The sequence below is a fragment of the Canis aureus genome, chromosome 21 (genome assembly GCF_053574225.1).
Source record: "Canis aureus isolate CA01 chromosome 21, VMU_Caureus_v.1.0, whole genome shotgun sequence".
NCBI classification, from domain to species: Eukaryota; Metazoa; Chordata; class Mammalia; order Carnivora; family Canidae; genus Canis; species Canis aureus.
Window position 1 is genome coordinate 41,430,683 of NC_135631.1, and position 27,006 is coordinate 41,457,688.

The following is a 27,006-nucleotide window of genomic DNA, read 5'->3' on the forward strand; positions in this document are numbered from 1 at the left end:
GAGAGAGAATCTCAAGCAGTCTCCCCGCTGAGCACGGAGCCTGACACAGGGCTTATCCCACAACCCATGAGGTCATGACTGGAGCCAAAAACCAAGAGTTGGATGTTCAAATCCACTGAGCCATCCAGGCATGCCCCCCCCCCCCACCTTTTCTTAGAGAAAGAGAGAGTGCATGTGTGGTATGCTTGCACACACACGTGTGTGCACCGTGGAGTGGGAGTGGCAGAGGGGCAGAGAGAGAATCTCAAGCAGCCTTCCCGCTGAGCACAGAGCCCAACCCGGGCCTCAGTCCCACGACCCTGAGATCCTGACCCGAGCTGAAATGAAGAGTCAACTGCTTAACTGACTGAGTCACCCGGGTGCCCAGGATGGTAAATTTTCTTTTGTGTACTTCGCCATAATTAAAAATACAATCTACTTCTCCCACCTCAAAATCACAAAATTCATGCAAAATTATACATCAATATCCTGACTTAAAAAAAAAAAAACATTATAAGAGCCTGCTTAAAAAGCCTGGTTGATTTAGTCACCTTTGTTCTGATCTGTTGATTTTATTTTTCTAGAGGAAGAAGTTAAACTTCAGGTGTTGATGGAATACCAGGTGGGAAGATTCTCTAGCGCCCGAGTGGCCTTCCTCTGATATACTTCTTTGTGAAGCCCAGTAAATCCTGGAAAGGAAATTAGACCCTTGGGTTTCAAGTCTAGCTCTTGTCGCGGGAGCTGGTATGAGTAAAGGGCAGGCCTCCAGTTCCTGTGAGAAATGGCCAGGGCACATGTTGAGTACCGTGAGTTCAGCAGACAAAGACATGATGTGGGGATAGAATAATTCAGAGCAATGGTATGAAATGAACTAAATTTAAAAACCAAGCCAAATGGTCCTCAAATGCTCACAGTACAGCCTGCGTTTCTCTCCTAAAGTCAATGTCCAGCTCCAATGTGCCTCTTAATTCAGCCATGAGAGCACAGGTACACGAGGTCCAGCCATTTGGAACAGTGCCAGCTGACTCATCTCTTTGGTGATGCTTCTTCCCAACTGTGTGTTAGTAACTGAGCTTGAGCCAGGCCAGCTAATATCTGTGACTGATCTCCTAATTTGGAATTCTCTCTACTTTATAACAAGCATGGTTCATTCATACCCTCTACTGCCAATGCTTCCAGAACTCCACTTGAATCCCAACGTCCATAGGCGGGATGTGGAATCGGAGCCCATCAGAAACTAGAAGAGAAGGCTAATGTGAAGCTCTCTGGGATTGAGTTTTCTTTCATTGGAATGGAAGGTATTAGGGGGGAAAAGTCTGAGCAATAGTATTTCAAATGGTTCCAAAGTCCAGATGAGTAGTAAGGGGCTGAGTAAACGTCTCTGATGCCCAGTGGGTGGGCTTCGTCTTGGCGGTAGGAAGGTGATAGGAGACTCTGTTGTTTTGGGTGAGAATTCTAAGGATGTCCAGCAACTAAAGGAGAATGAAGAAGGAGAACCTGGGAACTGACCTGGATGCCTCTTTTTTTTTTTTTTAAGATTTTATTTATTTATTCATGATAGACACAGAGAGAGAGACAGAGACACAGGCAGAGGGAGAAGCAGGCTCCATGCAGGGAGCCTGATCTGGGATTCGATCCCGGGTCTCCAGGATCACGCCCTAGGCCGAAGACAGGCGCTTAAACCGCTGAGCCACCCAGGCTGCCCTGGATGCCTTTCTTAAAAAAAAAAAAAAAAAAATTATTTATTTATTTGACAGATTGAGAGTGTGCACACCCAAGCAGGGGGAGTAGGAGAAGCAGACTCCCTGCTGAGCAGGGAGCCCAACATGGGGCTCAATCACAGGACCCCGGGATCATGACCTGAGCTGAAGGCAGACGCTTACCCGACTGGGCCACCCAGATGCCCCACTTTTTTTTAAGATTTAATTTTAAGTAATCTCTACACCTGTGTAGGGCTTGAACTCACAACCCTGAGATCAAGAGTCACATGTCCTCTGGCCAGCCAGGCCCCCTTGACCCAGATACTTTTATCTTTGGTGTCCCTTCTGCCCCCCGAAGGTTTTGGGCTTCCTCTCCAAGGTAACTTGCCTCTGGTCTGAGCTGAGAAGGTACTTCGGTTGGGAGTTTAAAGGAGACAGGGAAGCAAGCAGCTCAGAGATGGTGGGATGGGTCAAAGCCATCCCCAGAAGAAACAAGAATCAGAGATAGAGACAGAGAGAGAGAGAGAGAAAAGCAAAAAGCCTTCCTGTGTGCCCTTGCCAACCTCATTCCCCAGGATAAATGTCAGCCATCCATCCACTGGAATATTTAGTCTCCTTTCTTCGCCACTGTTGGCAAGAGCCCTCAGATCCTAAATTGATGAACAAAGAGGAGGAAATGATGGCAAGATGGTGCCACACGATTTGGAAAACCAATCCCAGAGACTCCACCTTTTCTCAGCAGAAAGGAAGGTGCTGAGAGGCCCGGCCGCTGCTTCACCTGCATACAGATCCCTGGCTGCGTCTACACTCGGGGGCATCTGGAAGCCATCGTGTCACAACTGCCTCCCACGTTCTCCCATCGTCCCCTTTCTCACTGTCCCCACTTCCCCTACCATCACCCCTGGCCTGTCCGGCATCCCAACCTTGGGCGGTGGACCCTGAACAACAGGTTGAATTTTTTCCACTGGAAAGAAGCCCAAGGATTCTGACCCCCTGCCTCCGCGGTGTGGGCCTCTCCCCGGCGTGGGATCACAGCCACCCCACCTCCTCCACGTGCTGGTGGGCGCTGGAGCGAATTTATTACTCCGTGTGCTCTGGTGACAAGCAAGCCTGGCAGCTACCCCTGAGGTCGGCCGGAGCCTCTCGGTCTGGCCCTCCCGTCTGCGGGGCCGCACGCCCGTGCCTCCCGGACTCTCCCAATTAGTCGCATGTGTCACCTCACCAGCGGCCCTTCTTTGCGGAGCAGTGTTTGAAAGGGAAGGATGAGTGCTCACTCTGGCCCTGTTGCTTTCATCATGCCTGTTCTGTTCATGGGGATGAACTCTCTCAGGGAGCCCAGGGCTGCAGCTCGTTCCCCCGCTGGGTCTAACATCCTGGGAGTAGTTAGCTCCTTGTTATCTCCATTCCTCTGTGTCTGGTCCCGGGCAGGGGATCCCACGGCCGAGGACAGTCCTCCCTCGTCCTCCTAGCTCGGTGCGGCAGAGGCCTACCTGGCTTCTTTCGTGCTGCTTTGGCTGCCACGGCTTCTTCCTGGGGGCCTGTCCGAACTTATCATTTTGGGCCAAGGAGGGTGCTCTGGCTTTGAGAACAATGGCTCTCCTGGCACCAGGTGGATCCCCCTCCCTGCCCAGTGATGTCTGCAAAAGAGCAGAGGTCGAGCATCTCCCCGGCGCCGTTTCGAGGGCCACCCATGTCTCCCAGGACCAGCTGCTCTCCTGCCGTCTCCACTTTCCTGGGGATCATGATTTATTCTTTCATCAACAGATAAGCCTTAAAAGAATGGTTCAGAAAATCTTTAGGCCTGCAGAAATCGTTGCCAGCCCTGCTCCACTTACCAGCGCAGGGTAAAGATGGATTTGACAGGCAAGAGCCTGAAGACATATGGTAGCTGTGCTGTGGGTTATGTGTCTGATGAGAGTTCTCAGCTGTCTGATTTCTCCCCACCGATTCTTTCGACAAAGGCTCCTGTGCCTGTGCTGCTGGCCTCACAGAATTTTGAGGATCTCCGGCTTCCTGGCAGATCCTTGAAAGGGCCACCTCACCCAGCCTCCTGCCTTCTAAGCAGTGACAGCATTGAAGTCATCCCAAATAAAAGGGGATGCACTCTATTTTAAAGGCTGCATTTAAAAAATAATAATAATAAAGGATGCATTTTGGCGGATGGAGGGAGAGGGCGGGGGTGGGTGGTGCTCTCAGGACATTATTTACATCACATTTAAATTCTTTAAGTCCAGAGGATCTCTTGGTGGCTCAGCGGTTTAGTGCCTGCCTTTGGCCCAGGGTGTGATCCTGGAGTCCTGGGATCGAGTCCCGCGTCAGGCTCCCTGCATGGAGCCTGCTTCTCCCTCTGCCTGTGTCTCTCCCTCTCTTGCTCTCTCTGTCTGTGTCTCTCATGAATAAATAAAATCTAAATAAATAAATAAATAATTTAAGTCGAGAAAGACTTGAGATGTTCTTGAAGGCTGAGAGTCAGGCAATCGCTAAGAATCAGCCTGAATAACAGAGCTACAACATCCTACCAAGGTACCACAGAGAGAGGAGGTACGACATAAATCCCCATGAATGAATAAATGGTTGTTTTTTTGTTTTGTTTTGTTTTTTAATCTGGGAAAAGATTGGGGAAACTTTCAGAAAGCCAATTTGTAAACACCTTAAGCAAACAGAACACAGGGTAACCAGCCACAGAGCACAGTAAATAAAGAACCGGCCAGATTAATATTTTGTGGCTGAGCATCAGGGCTGGTGGTCAGAGGGAAAGCACTGTGTACGATCTCTCCTGGCCTTTGCACGGATTTGGATTCATTCCCATATAACCCACCCTCAGGAAACTGGGAAAGTGTGGTCAGACCACACAACTACTGGGCGTGAGTGGCCCTGGCAGCAGAGGCAGAAAAGACTGGTTAGCAGCGTTTTGTGCCAGCCCCCAGCAGCCCCCAGCAGAGCTCACGGGGGCCCATTGCTGGCCGGGAAGGCTAAAGCATCTTCATCAGTGACTTGGATGATGGGCCAGCACCCTGTCCATCAACTGGGGGAAGAGGCGATTAGCCACTGAGAAGAATGATGTGGGACTTTCCCTGAAGCCAGTTAGGAGTGAGGGAGAGATGAACAAGCTGACTTTGATGAATTGTAAAAGTGGCCAGAGGCCAGTCAAATAAAATCAGGGAGGACAAGTAGAACTGAATCTAAGGTCTGTGCCTTGTCACTATTCTACAGGGTGTTGCAAGATAGTTGAGGATAATGGTTAGGAAAACAGGCTTCAGGGGCGCCTGGGTGGCTCCTGGTTAAGCACCTGCCTTCGGCTCAGGTCATGATCTCAGGGTCCTGGGATTGAGCCCCGTGTTGGGTGTCTGCTCAGCGGGGAGTCTGCTTCTCCCTCTGCCTCTCCCCCTGCTTGTGCTCTCTGTCTGTCTCTCCCAAATGAATAAATAAAAAAAAGTCTTAAAAAAGAAATCTAGACAAATCTGGATTTGAATCCCACTTTTTCTACTGCTGGTTGCATGATGGCGGGAAAGCCACGTGACTTCCCGATTGCGGGGTGTGCATGAGTCCGTAAGGACTTTTGTGAGGCTTCGAAGAACGGAGGCTGACCTGGCAGGTGGACGAGTGCTGTTTTCCGTTTCTTCTCGCCTCCTCCGAGGGACGGCCTCGTGCAGTGCAAAACCCACTCAGGCACGGGCGCTGGCCCTGCCTACCTTATCTCAGCACTTTGCCACTCTGGGCCTCAGTTTTCTTATCAGTAAAATGAAGATCATGATGGAGATTTGAAGTGATTACGAGATAATACGTATGAAATGCTTAGCATAATGCTCGGCACACGGTTGGCTTTTAATAAATGGGAGCTAAAACAACAAAGGGGAGAGAGGATCATGCTGTTCCCCTTTCCCTACCAATCCTGCTTCTTCTGGGGTAGACATCTGGGGTGCAACTCATCAGAAATTTATGTCCCCTTTGCCCTTCTGGTCCCGCAATGGAGGGAGGGGTACATGAGGTGGGTTGAGACAGGGGCAGCAGAGGGTGAGAGCTAGTGGCCTTCCAGACTCACACAGAATGGAGGACCACTTCTGGGGAGCTCAGTGGAGAGGAAAAGCTGAGCTAGGTAGGAAGTCTCCCTGCCTGATTCTCAATCCCTGGTTTCTATGCACTGGCCGAGCCTGGACCAGTGGCTAGAGCGCCCCCCTGGAGAACACATTCTGGAGGAAGCGTGAGCAGGAACTCCAGCCTCCCCTATGCAAACATGTTGTCCTGCAACCCCAAAGTACGTTAGGCAATGGGGGTCCTTCTGGCTCTACGATGTCTTCTGGAAGAATAACTGCTCCAGGCTGCCTGGAAGCAGGAAGCCCCAGCACCAGCCTCTGCTATTCTCTCTGGCACTTTCGTTACTCAGGGCTTCCTGAAGAAGGGAGTGCAGAACGTGGTCTCCAAACCCCCTGGGAGACCAACAGGCACTAAATGACATTCCTGGGGGTGTGTGGTGGTGGTCATAATGCCCTAAGACTGTGGGAAAAATCAATAAGCTAGATGAGAGGAAGCTAAAGAAGGAAAAACAGAGTCCTGGCACAGTAGGGCAAGTCACGCTGGACAGGCTGTCTCTGGAGTGCACGTGGGACCAGCTTGCCTGCAGCGGTGTGGCCGTGGGCGGTGCGTCCAGGAGAGGTCTGACACAAACCCTAGGCCAAACCGGTGGCACCTAAAATAAATACTCGGCGAAACGCACATCAATGCATAAATGGCATCAGAGCCTTTGAGGGTAGGATGTAAGACGTCAGAAACCAGGAAGCAAGTGGCTTCTGGAAGGAGTGCCGGTGCAGAGCAGAACGGAGCCCCAAACGCCCGCCGGGCCCAGCACCGGCTCTGCTCGGGAGCAGCAAGAAGCAGCACTCCCCTCGGTGGCCGCCAGAGGTCACAGGCTCCCGCTGCTGGAGCTGCAGGCTGCCCGGCCTGCTCCTCGCCTTCCAGAACCAGCGCCGCCAAGACCTTTCACTGTGCCTCTCAAGCCCAGGAGCCAACACCGCCCAGGGGGAGAGAAGAGGCCTCCTCCCAGAGCATCCTCCGTCCCCCTGCCAGGGGAGGCCGCAGCCGAGCCCCGAGCTCAGGTCCTCAGCTTTCGCTTTCAGGAAGCTTGTTCTGAGCAGCCTGGGGACCAGGGATGGCGCAGCACCCCAGGTTACCCGTTGGTGTGGCGCGGTGGGCGGCCTCTGCTCCCCTCCGCTCCCCTCTGCTCCCTGCCTTCCTCCAGGGACAGAGAGCCCCGGGATGTCTTCCCTCGCAAGAGGCCGGGCAGCCAGGGTGTCACTCACTCTGCTGGTCCCTTCCCTCCCGGGCTGGCACCCCGCAGCCCCCACGGCCTCTATATCCAGAACACACTTTGTTTAAACCATCGAGACTTAGAGTCTTCACTTGGACCTACAGCCAGACTCAGGAAATTCTTTGTCCCAAATTAAATATGCTTTGTCTTTTGTCTTTTTTTTTTTTTTTTTTTTTTAAAAAACTGCATTAACAACATCACCATCCATTTAGAGACCTGGGCTCTTCCTTGACATTCGGCCACTCTCGAGTCTCCCTGCCTCGTCCTCTAGGCTCTCGGAGCCTTGATGAAAATCCCCACCACCCGTCTTTCTGTCCCAGCCTCCTGGCTCTACTCTGCCTCCACTTGGACACCAGGCAAATCTGACCCTGCCAGCCTGCTGTTCGAAAGGCTTGGCAGGCTCCCTGCTGCCCAGGGTCCAGCCTCATGGCCTGGCCTCCACGGCTCCCCCACCTAGGGGTGGGGGGAACCTTCCCCACAGCCTCATGGTGCTCTCACTGCTCCTTGCACACTCAGCGCTCAGCCTGGCTCCAGGCTTTTCCGTGGGCTGGGCAGTTCCTTCTGCAGGTGTGCCCTCCTCCCTTGCCCGGGTGAACACTCTCCCGTCTGCCCAGGTCCGGAGGAAACGTCCTACTCTCACACTGCTTGCTGTTCCTTCCTGGGTGTCTGTGCCACATTTACCGTGTCAGATGGCCAGGCCTCAGTTATATGTGTATGTGGCCTGACCAGAAAACGAGCTACCTGGGGACAAGGATGACCACGTGCACAAGTCGCTCTGGAGGGATCCCAGTGACATATGCATTATTTGGCACTTAGGAAGGGCTGAATAAATGCTCGATGAATGAATGAATGTTCCCAGGAAAGGTTAAGTCCCATATCATAATAAAAAAACAAACCAGTGCTCCGCCAGAACGAATGCTTTGGGTAAGGACCGGCCTGCAGCTCTCTCTCCCCGGTGCCAGGGCAATGACAAAGGTGAGGGTGGGGGGGCTTGTCAAACCTCCACCTGGCCCCCTCCTCCTCTCATTGTCCCTTGACACTCACACACTGAGCATCTGCCACACGCTGGCCAGTAAGCTATGTGCTTATATCGAAGATCGAAGGTTGTGCTGGACTCTCACCCCCAGTTTATAGGTAAGGAACCGGGGGCTTGGGAAGGTTGCCCCAGGGTGTTCATCCAGCAAAGAGAGGACAGCAATGGGGCCTGACCTCAGGCGGCTCTAAGGACGGCGCACTTGATCTCGGCACCGGCCGTGAGAAGTCCGGGGTGGGTTCCGGCTCCGCCGTGGCACAGCTGTAATCTCAGGCCATCCGCCTCCATCCGTGGGCCTGCTGCCTCCTCGTCCCCCAGCAGACGGGAGCCTCAAGGGGGGCTGGCGCTAGGGACGCCTCCAAAAGGTGCAACGTTGCAGTGTGAACGTGGAGGGCATCGGGGATACTAATCTCTGTGGCTCCTACTCCCTTTCTCTGTCGTGCCATTTTCCCTCCCCAGCTGTCTGAGCCTCTGGTCTCCTTCCCTAGATGCTGGTCCCTGCTTCTGAGCACTTCTGTCACCGGACAGGGTCAGCTGAGTCTACACCGTGGAGCTGTCCATTGTGCTTATCTCCATCACCTGGAAACCCAGCGAGCTCGCAGCACTTGAGAGGTTTCCGCTCCTCTGCCTCCCTGTCCTGGAAGGGACACTGCACCCCCCCATGCTTGCATCCTCGGCCTGTCCCTCCTGCTCTCACCAGCTGCCCCTTCCACTCCTCCACCTACTTACTTCTCTCCACCTGCGTTTCCTCTCCCAACCCTCCACCCTACCCCCTCCTCTCTTGTTACCCAAACCTGCACCACTAGGGGTAAAACTGGCCTCAGAATGTCCCCCCTCTTCTCCTGCGGGAGGGGCGGGGTGTGTACATGGGCTCCAGGGAGGGGCTGCTGTCGAATGCCATACCGACAACTCTGCCTCGGTCAAGGGCGTACTGGGACATGGGCACAACCGCAGACGGGGGCTGTGGCACAGGGTGCGCCGATCCTTCCCCTCCTTGCCAGAGCACAAAGGGTTTTTCCTTTTTATCATCGAGGAACCACAGTTCTCCCTCCCTAGCTCTTATAATTGGGACAGGAACAAGAATTCCATGATGGGAATTGGCACTCTGGTTTCTCATCAAGAACTCAAAAGATAAGCTATTTATACCTGCCGTTTCCTTCAGCATCAGAAAAATCTCTATGAGGAGGGGGAAGGAGCAGTTCTATTTCACAGGCTACTTCATTCATTCACCCATCATTCATTCCTTCATTCATCAAGTGCCGGATGTCATGGGGCACCAAGGATGCCAAGGAGCTGAAGGTCCAGCTGGTGGCAGGAGAGGCTAAAGGTGTAACTAAATACAATATATGACGGTAGCTCTCACAGGAACATGTTGAGTGGTAGCGGGAGCTTAGAGGAAGAATCATCTCAGTCTGTATAAAAAGTCCGGGAAGGCTTCGTGGAGGGAGTGGCACTCCTGCAGAGCCTTGGGGCGTGTGTGGGGCGAGGAGGCTGCTCCTCATAAGAGAAACAGCGCGAGCCAGCACAGGGAGGCCTGTCTGAGGAGCTACAGGCAAGACCGGGGCCCCCGAAATAGGAAATAAAGGAGTTAAAATACCGGCGGCACAAGGGGGAAATGCCAGGTCACATATCCTCCTCCGAAGGGGTTAGACCTCTACTCTGTTGGGCCAACACCCGGGAGCCCTTGAAGAGCGCTGAGCAGGGAGGGGCGCACAGCTGCCAGGCGGTGTGGACAGCGCTGTGGACGGCGGTGTGGACCGCGGTGTGGGCAAGGCGGGAGGCAGAGGCCACTGCAAGAATCCGGTCAGAGGGCTGCGGCCACGCGGAGGGTCTGCAGCCCCGCCGATCTCTGCTATTTCGCAGCCTGGGCGGGAGAGACGGCCCGAGCCCCGGGAGCCACTGCTAACCACCGTGGCCTTGCCCCCACGTCACGCCAACGCCAGGCGAGACCCGATAAGCCGGCCTCGTTTCTCCCAAGGCGCCGGGCCAGGGCCTCTCCGCTGTCCCTCCCCGCGCCAGCCCGGCCCCCAGCGCTCCGGGAGGGGAGCGACGCTGTCCCCCACCTCGCTGTCGGGCACACACAGGAGGCCAGGGAGCCTGCTGAGTTTTTCTTTTGCTCTGGCTCATCTCCTGCATTTTTAATAGCTCAGCATATTTAGCATTCAGCACACACGTGTGGGTTGATAAGGCCCAAAGAGAAGGCAACAAGCCATGCAGGGAGGAAAGCCTCCTCCCCGCTCCCGCCCACATCGACGGGTTTGCAGGTCTGCGTTCCCCGATGGCTCCCTTCCTGGACAGGGTAGCTGAAGTGACAGCAGATGGGAAAGTCAGGCTGGCTGACTCCGTCCCTGTGCGGGGCTAGTCCCCTGGCTGAGCAGGGGCTCAAGAGTAAAGGCTGGAATGTTCCTTTTAGCTCAAAAGAGCCAAACAGCCATAGCTCCCTGTCAACTTCCACCTGGGGACGGAATCACCTTGCCGCCCTCCCTGGGCCCTTAGGGGCCCCGTGGACACCTCTACGGCAAGATGACCAAGGTGACAGCAGGGGATTCTCTGGCCTCTGACCCCCTGCAGGCCAGGGAGCGGGGCCCTGGGAACTCGCGGGGGGTGCGGGGAGCTGGGAGTGCTGCCGGGCAGATCCCCAGGAGCACCCCCTCTCTGTTTCTCCCTTTCTTCTAATGCAGAGTTCTTTTTTAACCTCCCCAGCCACACAAGGGAGAAGACAACAAACCCGCAGGCAATTTAACCTTGTGTGAGATGCCAGAAGGTCAGCTTGAACTTAGGAGTGGTGATTTTTATTGCCCTACACGGGAATTTGAGCTACCTGGTAAAGGGTGCCCCTAACCTGCTGTCAAGTCTGAGGTAAAGGCCACGGTCCACCACCTGCACGCAAGCCTTATGCTTCCCTGACTTTTAGGGGCTGCTACAGAGCTCCTTTGGGGCAGGGGAGTCTCTGCTCTGTCGGCCAGGGTCCTGCAGGCCTGTTCCCACCTCCTACCCAGCAGCAGCCAGGTAGCCTGGGAGCAGAGCAAACGTTCCTTCTACCCTGGAATTTGTCAGCTCATGGGGGGAACATAACATCACAGAGATGCCAGGAGCCACATTCAGGCACCTGTGAATCAACGAACCAAAGGGCCCCGCCCAGGGTCACCCGGCCTAGGGCTCCAGATCTATGCTGTGTGATATAGCTGCCACTAGCAGCTTTAAAAAGTGGTTGAGGGGGGTGCCTGGGTGGCTTTGGCTGGGGTCATGATCTCCAGGTCCTGGGACTGAGCCCGAATGGGGCTCCCTGCTCAGCTGGGAGTCTACTTCCCCCTCTGCCTTTGCTCCTCCTCACCATGTGTGGTTTTTTTTCCCTCTCTCTCTCAAATAAATAAATAAAATCTTAAAAAAAAAAAAAGTGGCTGAGGAACTGGATTCAGTTATTGAAAATGCTTAAGTGTGTTTGGAACAACCTGGATATGCGAATTCATTTTATAACCTCCAGTTCTTTAATAAATCTAAATACAGATTAAGTATTTCTTTTTTTTTAAGATTTTATTATTTATTCACAAGAGACACACAGAGAGAGGCAGAGACACAGGCAGAGGGAGAAGCAGGCTCCATGCAGGAAGCCCAATGTGGGACTCGATCCCAGGACCCCAGGATCAAGACCTGAGCCAAAGGCAGGTGCTTAACCACTGAGCCACCCAGGCATACCAGAATTAAGTATTTCTGATGAAAATTTAGTGTCCAAATGGACACATGCTGCAAGTATAAAACACAGGCTTTCAAAGAGGCTTGGTAGGAAAAAAAAAAAGAACATAAATGATTTCACTGATGATATGTTGAAATTACAAGATTGCAATACATTAGGTTAAATAAAATAACCTATTAAAAATGGTGTCTTTTCACTTTTTCCAACGTGGCTACTAGAAAACTTACAATTCCACGTGTGTCGCACATTATATTTCCATCCGAGAGTGACAGTCCAAACAATTGTAGATAAAAGGTTAACTGTCTCCAAGAATAGAAATCTTACAAACCCTTTCAATGGTCAGATCAATTTCATTCAATTCAACAAATATTTACTGACAAGGGGACCATGTTTGCTGAGTGTGAGGCCCTCCCGTGCAGGAGGCCCTGTGATTACTACCGAGCAGAAGGAATGACAGGAGGTCTAACCTGGGGCCGGCCATGAATAGAGTCACAGGAGAGGTAAAAATGAAGTGCTGTGGGAATTAAAAGGAGACGCCAGCATCTCAGTGGCCTGCGGGGAGGAAGTGGGTGAGGGATGAGGGGCAGGGTCCAAGAAGAAGGTGGCCGGTGGGGCAAGCAGGGAGGGCAGTGACGATTTGGACCAGAAAAGAAAGGCCAGGATGCTGTGGGAAGAACCTTGGCTTAGCAGTCCCTGCCGCCTCGGGCCCCTCTTCCCCTGGCCCCCGACTCTCCTCGGCCCTGCCCTTGGCCCCTGCCCATCTTGAGCTACGGAGCTTCCCTGGAGGCTCCATCTGTACCTACAGTCTCCACACCTGTGTCTACACTGCTGACTCTCAAAGATCCATTCCCAACCCATGCCTGTGTCCTGACCTCTGGCCCAAAACAACCAGTGCCACCTCCATGTGGGTGTTTCTCAGATACAGACCTACTTTTACTGCATTTCACTTTGCATTTTGTACACACTGGTTTTTTTTTTTTTTTTTTTACAAATTGAAGGTGTGTGGCAACCCTGCATTGAACAAGTCCATTGGTGCCATTTTTCCAACAGTACTTTTACTTTGTGTCTCTGTGTCATCTTTCGGTAATTTTTGCAATACGTCAAATGTTTTATTATTGTTATATTTGTTACCAGTGATCTTTGATGTTAGCATTGTAGTAGTTGTTTGGGGGCACCACACATCGCAGCCACAGAAGACCACAAACGTAGCCGATAAACCGGCCAGAGGTTGTGTCTCTGTCCCTCTCCTTGGGCCTTTCCATTCCCCGAGACACAACAATACTGAAATCGGCCCAGTGAATAACCCCACAACAGCCTGTAAGTGTTCAAGGGGAAAAAAGGGTCACACGTCTCTCACTTTAAACCAAAAGGTCGAAATGATTAAGCGTGGCGAGGAAGGCATGTTGAAAGCCGAGATAGGCCAAAAGCTAGGCCTCTTGTACCAGTCGGCCAAATTGTGAATACAAAGGAAAAATTATTGGAGGAAATTAAAAGCGCGACTCCAGTGAACACACGAGTGATAAGAAAGCAAAACAGCCCTACTGCTGATATGGAGAACATTTTAGCGGTCTGGACAGAAGATCAAACCAGCCACAACACTCCCTGAAGCCGAAGCCTAGTCCAGAGCAAGGCCCCAACTGAACTCCCTTCAATTCTGTGAAGGCTCAGAGATGAGAGGAAGCCAGAGAAGCAAAGTTTGAAGCTAGCAGAGGTTGGTTCATGAGGCTTAAGGACAGAAGCCGTCTCCATAACATCAGAGTGTAAGGAGAAGCAGAAGGTGCTGACACAGAAGCTGCAGCAAGTTTTTCCAGAAGATCTAGCTAAGATCATGAATGAAGGTGGCTGCACTAAACAACAGGTTTTCATTGTAGGTGAAACAGCCTTCTATTGGAAGAAGATGCCATCTGGGACTCTTGGATCCAGAGAGAAGAAGTGAATGTCTGGTTTAAAGCTTTGGAGGACAGGCCAGCTCTCCTGATAGGCAGCCGGTGACTTTAGGTTATACCTAATCCCTTATTAATTCCAAAAGTCTGAGGGCCCTTAAGAATTACGCTAAATCTACTGGGCCTGGGCTCCCTGAATGAAACAACAAAGCACATCTGTTTACAGCATGGCTTGCTGAATATTTTTAGCCCGTTGTTGAGACCTACTGCTCAGAAAACAAGATTCCTTTCAAACTATGACTGCTCACTGACAATGAACCTGGTCACCCAGGAGCTCTGATGGAGATGTACGGTGCGACTCCTGTTGTTCTCATGCCTGCTAACACAGCGTCCCGCTCTGCAGCCCATGGATCTAGGAGCCATTTTGATCTCCAAGTCTTACTGTTGAAGAAATACATTTCACAAGTCCACAGCTGCCACGGATTGTGACTCCCCTGAGGGGTCTGGGCAAAGTTAACTGAAAACCTTCTGGAAAGGATTCATCCTTCTAGATGCCATTAGGAGCGGTTTGGGGCACCTGGGTGGCTCAGTCGGTTGAGTGTCTGCCTCTGGCTCGGGTTGTGACCCCGGGGTCCTGGGATCGAGCCCCACATGGGGCTCTCTGCTTTCCTCCTCCCTCTGCTCCTCCCCCTGCTTGTGCTCTCTCTCTCTGTTAAATAAATAAACAAAACCTTTATAAAACAAACAAACAGGTGTTCAAGACTTCTGTGGAGGAAATGACTGCAGAAAAGGTAGCAACAGCCAGAGAACTAGGGTGAGAAGTGGCCAAATGTTGCATCTCATGATAGAACTTAAATGGATGAGGAGGCGCTCCTGATGGATGAACAAAGTGGTTTCCTGAAATGGAACCTACTTCTGGAGAAGATGCTGTGAAGCCTGTGGGAATGACAGCAAAAGATCGAGAACATGACAGAAACCTCGTGGACAAAGCAGTGGCCGGGGTTGAGAGGATGGACTCCAGTTTTGAAAAGTGTTGTAGCTACTGTGGGCAAAACGCTATCGAGCAGCCTCGCATGCTACAGAGAAATCCTTCTTGAAGGGAAGAGTCAACCAATGTGGCAAACTTCATTGTTGTCTAACTTTAAAGAATTGCCGCAGCCACCCCGACCTTCAGCACCCGCCACCCAGATCAGTCAGCAGCTGTCAACATCAAGGCAAGAGCCTCCACCAGCAAAAACATTATGACTTGCTGAAAGCTCAGATGATAGTTAGCACTTTTCATAGCAATAAGGTATTTTTAGGGGCACCTGGGTGGCTCAGTGGTTGAGTGTCTGCCTTTGGCTCAGGTTGTGACCCCGGGGTCCCGGGATCGAGTCCCACATTGGGCTCCCTGCATGAAGCCTGCTTCTCCCTCTGCCTGTGTCTCTGCCTCTCTCTTTGTGTCTCATGAATAAATAAATAAAATCTTAAAAAAATGCATTTTTAAATTAAGGTGTATACGCTGTTTTTTTAAAAGATGTAATGCTGGGCAGCCCAGGTGGCTCAGCAGTTTAGCGCCGCCTTCAGCCCAGGGCGTGATCCTGGAGACCCGGGATCGAGTCCCATGTCGGGTTCCCTACATGGGGCCTGCTTCTCCCTCTGCCTCTGTCTCTGCCTCTCTCTCTCTCTCTCTGAGTCTCTCATGAATGAATAAAATAGTAAAAAAAAAAAAAAAAAAAAAAAGATGTAATGCTGTTGCACATACAGACTTAACAGACTATAGAGTGCACACATGACTTTTATATGCACTGGGAAACCAAAAAATTCATGGGACTTGCTTTATTGTGATACTGGCTTTATTGCGGTGGTCCGGACTGCAGTCTGCAATATCCCTGGAAGCATCTACACTTCCTTCTCCACTGACTTCTCAGCTGAATTCATCCTCTCCTTCCCATCCTAAATTCTGGCTTTTTCTATCCTCTTCCTGAGAAAGCGGCAGGACCGGTCATCCAGTTGTCCAGTTGCCTGGAACATCAGCAGGATCCGGGTCTTCTCTCATAGCACGAGCCCTGCGTGCAATGAACACTGAAGTCCTGTGGCATTTCCCCTACTAATATTTCTCCCACCCGGCCCCTTCTCCCCGCTAATATTTCTGCCCACGACTGCTACCTGCATACAGGATGTGGCCACACCTCACCTGGCTTATGCAAAAACACGCTGACTGTTCTTGCTGCTTTCCAGGTGGCATCTCAAGCCATCCTATACACTGCTGGCACGGTGCTCTACCATCACTCAAGGCTGCTCCTTTTTTTTTTAGGGGTGGGTGGGTGGGAGGGGCAGGGGGAAGGAGAATCTTAAGCAGGCCCAGGGCCTGCTTGACGTGGGGCTCGATCTCACCACCCTGAGATCATGACTTGAGCCGAAATCAAGAGACGGATGCTCAACTGACTGAGCCACCCAGGCACCCCTGACGCTGCTCCTTTAACAGCTCTGTGACGTTTTCAGGATGAAGTCCAAGTCCCTGAACTTAGCACACAGAGTGGAACTTGATAATATGGCCCTGCCCACCTCCCCAGTTTCCTCTCCCACCTCTCCCCACATGCAATTACGCCTGTGCATTCTGTTCCCTTTCTTTGCCTGGGACTCTCTTCCCACTTTCTTAAAAAAAAAGTTAAAAAAAAAAACTGTGGTAAAATATATATAACATAACATTTGCCATTCGAATCCAGCTTTCTTTCTCTAGATTATTCCTACTTATCCTTCAAACTCAGCTCAAGTGTGACCCCTTCTGAAAAACCTTTCCTGGGTCCTCAGACTGGGGTAGGTGCCCATCCCTTGAGCTACCAATATCTTAGCTCTTATCACATTGTAGTCTGCGTTAGCTCACATCTCTTCTTATTACAGACTCTCTAAGAGTCTGCGTCTTATTTAATCTTGCATCCCCAAGGCTGCAATGTACAGTTGCACGGGTTATGCACTGCACTAGGATGCCTTGTTGAGGAAGTGATGAAGACCATTAGCTGACCATGCACTCTGGGACAGGGCTGTATCCAGGCCTTTTTCTATCTTGCACAAAGATGCCACGGGGGACGTGAGGGGGCCTACATGTCCTCAGGCCTTGTTACAGAATTGGCAGATAGTATGACCATAGGTACTTATTAAGTGTTCAATTGAGTAAAGGCAGATGGATGGGTGTTCTAGGCAAAGGTACCAGAGGAAGACACAGTGGGGAAGCCGGGGTAATGGGATGGTACTGGAGGGTTGGATTAGGGGGTTGGGAGCCAGTTTGTAGAGGGTCTCTTACGTCGGGCTGAGGGCCTCTCAGTCCAGTAGGCAACGAGGAACCTTTGAGAATTCGGGGGATGACTGTGACTTAGAATCACAAACTAGTCAGGCTTGAGAATGAGGCCCAGAGAAGTGAAGTGACTTGTTCAAGCGCACACGGAAAGCTCGTGGCTGAGCCTGACTTGAGGCTGGCTCTTTCACAGTGCTCTCAGGGGAAGCGCCCCAGAGCCAAGGCGCAGCCCTCCGAGTCTCCAGGGGAAGCCTGCCCAGCCTTCCCGACACGGCCCTGGTGGTGGAGGGCAGGGGGCCCTCAGCCTGGCTGGTGGCAGGCAGAGAGGCAGAGGCGCCCTGTCCCTCTGCAGATCTGCCTCCTTGAAGGTGGGCAGATCACCTGTTGGCTTCCCGCTCTTCTCACAAGACGAGTGCTCTAGTTTCTGGAGCCTCTTTTTTTTTTTTTAAGATTTTATTTATTTATCTGACAGAGAGGAAATGAGAGCACAAGCAGGGGGAGGGTCAGAGGGAGAGGGAGAAGCAGACGCCCTGCTGAGCAGGGAGCCCAACGCAGGACTCGATCCCAGGACCCTGAGATCATGGCCTGAGCCCAAGGCAGCTGCTTAACCGACTGTGCCCCCCAGGCGCCCCCTGGAGCCTCTTTTTTCATAAGAAGGACTTGCCTCCTTGCAATCCTTTGGGCTGCTCTCCTCTGGGTCCTGGCTAACGTTTGCAGACTCTGCTAGAACAGAACCGCCCAGCTCTGGCTCACAGCAGTCTGCACGAGCGTGTTGGAGTTGGTCTGAAAGCAGCGCGGGGCCGATCTAACCCAGGGGTCCCCTCAGGGCTGGGACCACGTCTATTGTCTGTCATCCGCTGTGCTCACGCTTTGATCTTCCAGGACCCTGATTCTCCTCTGGCTCATTCCTCACAAGCCCCTCTGGTTTCTCAGGACCTCATGTCTGGACCCTGAAGAAATGACTTTATCCTTCTCTGTTTTCAACTTCATCTCTCCAGTTCTGCAGAGAGATTGGACTTCTCAACCTTTAGCACCAGTTGAGGAGCTCAGTCCTTTGGCGCCCATAACGATGATGATGATGATGATGGTAACATTATCACCATGTATTTATCGAATGTGCGCTCTGCTCCAGACATTGCTCTTGCTGCTTTTAATATATATTTTTTAAAGATTTATTTATTTATGATAGACATAGAGAGAGAGAGAGGCAGAGACACAGGCAGAAGGCAAAGCAAGCTCCATGCACCGGGAGCCCGAATGTGGGACTTGATCCTGGGACTCCAGGATCACGCCCTGGGCCAAAGGCAGGTGCTAAACCGCTGAGCCACCCAGGGATCCCTCTTGCTGCTTTTATAAAAATTAGTTCACCTGACCCTCACAACAATTCCACAGGGGAGAGCTAGCATTAGGCCCATTTTACAGATGAGGAAAATTGAGGCACACCAGATTGAGCAACTTGCCCAGAGTCAGCCAGCTGACGTCTGTACCCGGGCAGTGCGCCAGAGCGTGTGCTCACCTCGAGACGCCTGATATTGCCCGGGCAAACAAGCTGGCAGGCGCTCTCCGAGGTCACCGATAAAAGGGAGCCTCTCACTCTGAGCAACCAGGTGCAGAGGCCACCAACCGTCACGCTCAGGCTGGGTCTTCCCTAACCTGCTACATTCTCCTACAGGATGGACCTGAGATCCGAACAAGCAGAGAGAACAAAGCTGGCCCAGCAAGCCCACCTGTATGACAGGTAGCTACCCCCCCCCCCCCAACAGCTGTGTCTAAACCTTCCCACTCTAGCACAAGAGGCTCTCTAATGGATCTGGTGTAATTAGCTCTTTACAAAGTCATCATAATTTCCAGGGAGCAGTGACAAACTAATTGATGGATGCTTTTAATCCACAGCTTTACTAGGTATGAACTTAAGTGTAATTAACTATCATTCATTAACAGAACACTTTTTCTCTTTAAATATATAAATTAGGCAGGCTCCACGCTTGTCCCTTGTCCGCCTTCGTGACGCCTACACGAGAAGGCTAGAGGTTCAGTAACTCGCCAGTCCCTAAGTGCTCCACGTTGGGGCTGTCAGCACTTGAAGACATTCACCTTCTCTTCCTGTCCTCCTTTTCAGTCTGGCTTCCTATCTGTCTGCTCCACAGGTAACCTTTGCTGACTTCGGGGTAAAGACTAAGATTAAAAAAAAAAAAAGAAGAACCCAAAGCCTCTGATTCTCCATGGTCACCTGCAACCAGTCCTCTCCCACCACATCAAAGGGGTGACATTCTCTTTGGATTTCCTCTTTTCCTCCGAGGCTCAGCTCCCACTATCTGCCTCTGTGGGTAGCTGGTAGAGGAGTGGAGGCCCAGCTGCTCTCCACAGAGCGGCTCAGTGGGGGGCCTTCCTCCTAGGGCCTCACTCCCCGCTGGGCAAACTGTGCTTTGGATTATTTACATCAGTGCTTCTCTTCACTGGGGCAGAAAATTGAGAGGTGACCACATAACTGAGGAATATTTCTCTGTCACCCTGTTCGATGACACGACTTGGCTCAGCTCTCGGGAACAGAAGAGCTTCCCCCCATTCAGGCACACGGCGCTTTAAAGGCCTGCGTTCCCTCTAGGGGTTTGGGTTTCTCACCCCACCATTGTCATGGTTTTCTGTCCCTGCCCTCCTCATTCCCCAAATTCCTGGACACGATGCCCAGGAACAAAGCCAGAGGGTAAACACCGTTTCCTGTGGTGACAGGGACAAGCAGGGAGGACACACAGCTGCGGGCTGCCAGCGCCCGACACTCACCATGGTTTGTCCCTTGATCCTTTTGCAGAAAAGACCGTGTGCTGTTTGCTGCTGGAGGTAAGTAGATTGTCTTTGGGCGTTTTGAATGGCTTTGAGGTGCTGCTGGCAGAGTTCTGGCCGCTGAGACAGGCTTTTGTTTTCACCTGTACTAATGACGTCCTGGAATTGGAGGGTGGAGATGCTGGCGAGGGAGAAGGTCTACACATTGAACCGTGTCTTCTCTCTGCAGAGGAAGAAAGAATTCAGCACATCACCTGAAGCGAGTGAGACCCACACACTCACGCATCCTCAAATACACATGTTTATCTTGCAGTGTCCTTGGCACCCCTGAAGCCCCAGTTCTGGCTACGATTTTGTCTGGACCTCTGCTCCTATCCCACCAACGAGGAATGATTACATTTTGAATTCCTGTATCAAATGGCATGAGAAAACTACTGCCTCGGTGAGAACAGGAGGCTCAGCAGGCTCTCCTTCAGCAAAACGACTTCCCCATGACTAGCAGAGGGGCCACCAGGTATTACCGGAACACAGTGGGATAACCACACAGCCAAAGTCATCCCCAGGCCGCTAGCTACTCCGAGGCCACAAGGTCCCTCAGGGCAGTGCGTAGGGTGGGAATCTCAAGAGAACAAATAGGAAATTCTAGAACCTGACCCCCCACCCCATCCCCAGCAAGAGCACTAGTCAGAAGGACCAGAAGGGCTGAATGAAAGGGTCTTTGAATGCCAGGAAATGGCCTGTCCACATGCCACTGTGGCCTCTCCAGGGCTCACTGAGGTCCGGGGCCAGGGCTGCTAGGCCAGGGACTGTAGGAGCCTATCGATGCTCAGGCGAGAAGTCACAGATGTGGGCCTCGGTTTAGGTGGATGGGCACAGCTTCTTGAGGTTCTACAGAAAATACCAGAGCTCTGAGCAGTCATGCCTCACGTGGTCAGTCCCTGTGGTCGGGACTCAATGGACAGACAGGATGACGATGCTCACCAGGACAACAGGTGCATGATGATGTAAGGTTCTTAACTGTGATGGGGTAACAGATTTGATCCAAGCTAAGGATCCACTCTCAAAAAAAAAAAAAATGCACTTTACACACACAAAAACTTTGTACGCAAGTACAGGAAGGAATCGTGGACCCCCAAAAAACAAAGGCTCTGAAATTTGAAGTCCCCTCTGGCTCTCCGGTGCCTACGACAGGATCCCACATACAGTCAGTGCTTTGTTCATGTGTCAATAAACAAAATAATATCAAATGTCTTGATGGGGGGCACCTGGCTGGCTCAGTCTGTAGAGCATTTGACTTTTTTTTTTTTTTTTAGATTTTTAATTTATTTATTCATGACAGACACAGAGAGAGAGAGGCAGAGACACAGGCAGAGGGAGAAGCAGGCTCCATGCTGGGAGCCCGACGTGGGACTCGATCCCGGGTCTCCAGGATCACTCCCTGGTCCGAAGGTGGCGCTAAACCGCTGAGCCACCCAGGCGTCCCAGCATCTGACTCTTGATCTCGGTGTTGTAAGTTCAAGTCCCACACTGGTGTAGAGATTACTTAAAAATAAAATCTCCCCCCACCCCCAAAAATGTCCTGATGGTAAGAACTGGAGATCACAAATCTGGAAATCTGGGTTGAATGTGATAACGAACAAGGTAGGAGGCAAAGATGGCAGGCCACATTGTCCCTCCATCTCCAAGCTGGGTGTCAGGCTTTTCTCATTAGTGAGACATTTGTGGCAGTTATTCCAGGCACCCTACCCTGGGAGAAGCAAGCCAGAGTAACCTGGCTGTCAGGAATGGGACTTTGGGGTTTCTCTGGGTTCCTTCATACCAATGGGCTGCCAAGTTGTGTCAAAGCAGATTGGCTCTGGTCCTCTTTCTAAGACTTTATTATTTATTTAAGAAAGAGAGACAGAGGGAGAGGGAGAAGGAAAGAGAGAGAGAGAGAATGTAGAAGCTAGGAAAGAGGCAGAAGCAGACTCCCCGCTGAGCAGGGAGCCCCACATGGGGCTTGATCCGGGCACTGTGGGATCACCACCCGAGCTGAAGGCAGACACTTACCCGACTGAGCCACCCAGGTGCCCTGGGAAAGTAGATTTTTGAGGACTGTCTGGTGGTTGGGTACTTTGGCCTGACCAGTGCTCATAGGTTGCCTACACTGAATAACTTTCCTGGGTGATTTTCCTTCACTGAGTCAGAGCAGAATGTTGCAGACGTACTCAGTTCCCAGAACCATCCTGCTGCAGGTTTTAAAATCCAAGGGGTGGGATCCCTGGGTGGCTCAGCGGTTTAGCGCCTGCCTTCAGCCCAGGGTGTGATCCTGGGGTCCCGGGATGGAGTCCCACGTCGGGCTCCCTGCATGGAGCCTGCTTCTCCCTCTGCCTGTGTCTCTGCCTCTATCTCTCTCTGTGTGTGTCTCTCATGAATAAATAATAAAATAAAATCTTAAAAAATAAAATAAAATCCAAGGGCTGGTCCCAGGGCACCTGCTTTGATGTAGTGGGAGAGCCCTGGGCTGCGAGCCAGAGATCTAGGCTCCAACTCCAGCCACGCCACGGCATTGGGCTTATGGCCTGGAGTTCACCACTTACACTTTCTCAGTTTCCATGTCTTTATCTGCAAATGAAGAGGGTCCCTGGGTGGCATCTAAGGTCTCTTGCCTCTCCATTACCATAAATACAAGGCGTACTTACACCAGGGCCTTCTCTCCTCATCCCTCACGATTCCCGAATATTATGGCAGTCACTGCGGCTGAAGTATTGAGATATTTTACTCAGGCAGGATCTTCCTTGGAGGAATTCATCCTTTGTGAAATTGTACTGGCCTTTACAACCCCTGTGAGGCAGGCAGGAAGCAGCCAGGCGTCTCCACCCTCCGCACGGCTGACTGGCCAAAGAAGACCCAGGGCGGCGAGGTGACTCCCCAAGGTCAGGGCCAGTGGCTACACGAGGCATGGGCCTCTGGGCCGTGTGCAGGGGCCTAGCCGTTTCTCAGGAAGACAGGAAATGGGGTGTACTGTGACCAAGATTCGAAGCCAGGAAATTAGGAAGCGCAGGACTTAGAAGCACGGAAGGTCAGAACTGGATCGAAAGTCAGCTGGCCTGATCTCCTTGCTGATAGATGAGGTTGGAGGGGTGATCGGTCACCAGCCTGCAGGGCCGGGCTAGTCGGGGGCAATGCCAACACCAGAACCAAGTCTTCTCACTTCAAATCCCTGGTACTTGCTACCCTTCCCAAGCGTCTGGCTTAGCAATTTTCTTTTTTGGCAGGGGTTTCCAGAACGAAAATAAGATTTTGATGTTTACCACTACTGTTTTGAAATTTCCTTCATTTACTCACTTGCTTATCGCTTGCTCAAGCTGACACAGTGGGTAGGGGGAAAGGATGTGCAGAAATAGTCCTCAGCTCTGGCGGAGAGGTAAGCTTTGATAATGAAGAGGACTTTTGTTTGGCTAAACCAAGAGTTAAAAATAATAGAAGTAAACAAATACCATATGATCTCACTCATATGTGGAATTTAAGAAACAAAACAAACGAACAAAGTAAAAAAAAAAAAAAAAAAAAAGAGACAAACCAAAAAACAGACTCTTGACTAGAGAAAACAAACTGGTGGTTGCCAGAGGGGAGGTGGGTGGGGGAAAGGGTGAAATAGTGATGGGGTTTATGATTAAAAGTACACTTCTCACGAAGCACCTGGGGGGCTTATTTGGTTAAGCCTCTGATGCTTGATTTCAGCTCAGTCGTGATCTCTGGGTCCTGAGATCCAGCCCTGCATCGGGCTCCATGCTGGACGTGGATTCTGCTTAAGATTCTCTCTCTCTCCCTCTCCCTCTGCTCCCCATCCCACTCATACTTTCTCTCTCTCTTAAAAAAAAAAGTATATTTGTCATGAGGGAGTAACGTACAGAATTGTTGAATCACTATATTGTGTACCTGAAACTAATACAACACTGTATGTTAACTATACTGGAATCATAGTTCTTACATAACAATAATAATAATACAGGTAAAGATAAATCACAAGGAAGGGTACCAATAAAGACAAAATTAGTGAGCCAGACCAATGATTCTAAAATCACCTACTCATGGAATCCTATTTAGTGACCCAGCCAACATGTTCCAGGGCTAAATTCACAGAAAAAAAAAAATTAAATCAACGGATATGCTTTCTTCTTGGTTTTTAGTTCCATAAATTCTTCTTAAATGACCAATCAGAAGAACAAGTTGGGGGATCCCTGGGTGGCTCAGTAGGTGAGCGTCTGCCTTCGGCCTAGGGCGTGATCCTGGAGTCCCGGGATCGAGTCCCACATTGGGCTCCCTGCATGGAGCCTGCTTCTCCCTCTGCCTGTGTCCCTGCCTCTCTCTGTGTCTCTCATGAATAAATAAATAAAATCTTAAAAAAAAAAAGAACAAGTTGGATATGAGAGTACTCATCAAAACTTGAAGATAGCACTTCACCCTTAATCTTTTTTTATTAATGTGTGATTTTGCATTGTGATAAACAGATTAAAGCAGTATTTCCTATTTGAACTGTTCCTTATCAGTCAAACTGAAGGAAGTCTATCACTACTTCAAGGTATCCCACAAAGAGACCTGTACTCCTGTCCCCTGAGCTCTGAGAACAAGTGAGGCAGCCACCTGGTGCAGGCGAGGAAAACCTATGTACGAATTTTAAGTGGGGAACCCGGGTCACAGTGATCAGAGCTTCCCTTAGGAGGTGAGCTTCACACTTCACTCGGCGAAGCTTTTGAAAATGGGTAGAACTGATGTCCTGGGTAGCACGGACTAAGTAGATTTTTCAGAAAGATCCAATTCCTATTCAATCTGTGTTTCTCTAGTCTGGGAAGACCCGCCTGTAGATAACTCACATGGTTTTCTCTTTTGGTGGAGAGGTGGGTGGGCTAGTGATAGGAGCAGACAAGGTCTTAGTTTCTTGTAAAAAGATATTGCTGTGTGGGCACAATGCCCCTGGGTAGAGTGTTCCAGATTTATATTACAGTCATTCTGACACAAGTCCTCACATACTCTGGGCTTATTTTTTTTCTGTTTTGGTCAAGGGACGGCCTAAGGTAGATCCTTATCTACCTTATAGTTATTCTTATTCCAACTGCCCTGCCCTGGAAGAGTTTATAGAACACTGTATTTTTTACTCACTATTAAAATATTTTATAGACTTAAAAAGATTTTTTTTTTTAGAAAAAAAGAGCCTTTCTCTCCACTTTTTCTTTCTTTGTTAATGTAAGTAGATGCATGAGCAAAACTGTAATCAATCGATATTTTGGACTATTCTTTTTCAATTAACATTATTCTATTCATACATTATTGATTCCCATATACTAGTCATTTTAAATGGTTAGGCAATATTCAATCATTGCCCTATATTATTTAGCCACTCTCTTACTATCTACTTACTGTTTTTTTTTTTTTACAGTTTATTTAAAAACTGTTTTAGGATTCTCTTTTTTTAAAAAAAGATTTTATTTATTTGAAAGAGAAAGAGGGGGAGAGAGAGCGAGCGAGCACAAGCTGAAGATAAGTGTGAGCACAAGTGGTGGGGAGGGGCAGAGGGAGAGGGAGAAGCCGACTCTCCACTGAGCAGGGAGCCTGATGTGGAATGAGGTGCTAGATCCCAGGACCCGGGGATCATGACCCAAGCCGAAGGCAGACGCATAAGTGAATAAACCACTCAGGTACCCCTAGGATTGTATCTCTGACGGGCAGTTCCCAAAGTGAAAGACTGCAACAGTTTATGGCTCTTACAATTTTTCTCCAGCCAGAGAGACCAAACCAATGTATTGTGCTAACGCTATATATGAGTACCCCTTACCTACTCAAAATCACTGTGAGAACACCCATGTGGAATTAAGTGTCGAGGGCAACCTCAGGGATTGATCTTGGATCAGTAGCCTCTGGTCTCACCCCTCCGTCCCCTGGCCAACACTACTAATAATTTATTAAGAAAGTCCCATGTATCAGGCACTCGACTAAACACTTGATTTCCCCTGTAGCACTTCATTGTTGCAATATCCTAAGAGAGGTACCATTAACAGCTCAATGCTACAGATGAAAAAACTGAGGTTTGGAGATACATCCGAACCCGTGGTCTGAGCTCTACCACCTTGCAATCCCGGAAGGTGCTGTAGTGCGTGAGGGGAGCCTGGAATTGCGCTCAGGAACCCCCACCCCTCCCCGCCCACTGTGTGGACATTCCAGCAGGGCACCCCTGCTTCCTTAGGAAGAGGAAAGAGATGCCTTTTAGGTCACGGTCAACAGCCCCATGCCACAGCCTGAGACCCCATCCTCAAGGAGTTGGGACTCCAGGACCAAAGAAATGAAAAACCAAATCCTTTTACTAAATATTTTGCATTTCTGCCATAGGAAGTCGAGCCCGTGGCCTCGGCAGCTGGCTGTTCTAAGACCACCTGCTTCACCATACACGTCTTAACCATCCTGGTGTGACTCCAGCGCGCAGAGCCGGAGACCAGCTGAGTGGGGGGCCTGCAGACGCCGCCTCCCAGCATTCTGAAAATCTCTGGCAGGAGTGGGGAGTCTGGTGTCTCTACAATCCTCTCCCCTTGCCAAATCCACCAGGTCCTGGGGCAATTCCATTTGAGTAAAAATTTGGACTTCCTCTACTCCATGCTTATTCACTGGGATATTTTCATACTCACATCATCAATATCCTGCATCAAAAACCTCAGTGCAGATGCCTCATGAATGGCTGAGCCCGCCACTGACGCCCAGTGTGGTCCTCTGCCCCAGCTTTTGTAAGAATTTGTCCAGAATTCTCCAATATAGTATTTAGGGGACCCATCCGCTCTCAACAGCCCCGCAGTCACCTGTGGCCCACCACGGTTGTGTAGGCTCGCTCAGGCTTAGGCTAGTGTCTGGCTTTCTCATTTGACAGCGTGGACCGTCTTTCGGCCCCCACCTCTGAGGGCAAGTGTGGCAAACCATTAGCTGGGCTCTGTTTTATCAATGGATTCCATCCGCAGTCGTGGCCACAGTCGGGATGCCTTCCATAAAGGACAACCCTGAATTCGAAGGGACCTTCTTCTAAAAGAAAACTGGGGCTGGGAGGGGAAGGGTACTGCACCGACTCCGGCCTGGGGAACTGCAACCACTCAGCAAGGCAGGTGATCCCCAGGTTACAGCTGTGAACACGGAGGCAGACGGCGTTTGAGAAACCGGTCTGAAGTCACAAGGCTATTCAGGGGAAGAGCAGGGGCTAGAATCTGAGCTTGTGGTCTCATTTGCCACAATTGTAGTTAGACACTAAATATAGTGCCGTGGTGGTTAGAGGAGGCATATTGAATCAGCCTTTCTCAGCAGGGGACGGAATGAAGACACGGTAAAGTCAAGTGACGGT

The 27,006-nt window shown here is 50.8% G+C and overlaps 1 protein-coding gene and 1 long non-coding RNA gene across 15 annotated transcripts in view; one reads left to right on the top strand and one right to left on the bottom strand.

Annotated features, from left to right (window-relative positions):
* The window catches only part of ATXN7L1 (ataxin 7 like 1), a 244,795-nt gene that overhangs the window by 36,540 nt on the left and 181,249 nt on the right, over positions 1 to 27,006 (bottom strand). For 12 of the 14 annotated variants that reach the window (XR_013360369.1, XM_077864000.1, XM_077864002.1 and 9 more), the window contains one exon: positions 19,650 to 19,872. Coding sequence is in view for 13 of the 14 variants with exons in the window: in XM_077864000.1 (XP_077720126.1) it covers positions 19,650 to 19,872 (223 nt within the window). In the remaining variant the exon portion in view is untranslated. Of the gene's footprint in view, positions 1 to 19,649; positions 19,873 to 20,170; positions 20,292 to 22,330; positions 22,529 to 27,006 lie in introns of those variants that run through there. The other 2 variants (XM_077864009.1, XM_077864003.1) reach the window with 2 other exon arrangements.
* Positions 18,442 to 26,273, top strand: LOC144292955 (uncharacterized). The gene is made up of 4 exons (XR_013360372.1): positions 18,442 to 18,606; positions 19,963 to 20,653; positions 22,907 to 23,055; positions 26,016 to 26,273. It is a non-coding gene; the product is annotated as an uncharacterized LOC144292955 (long non-coding RNA).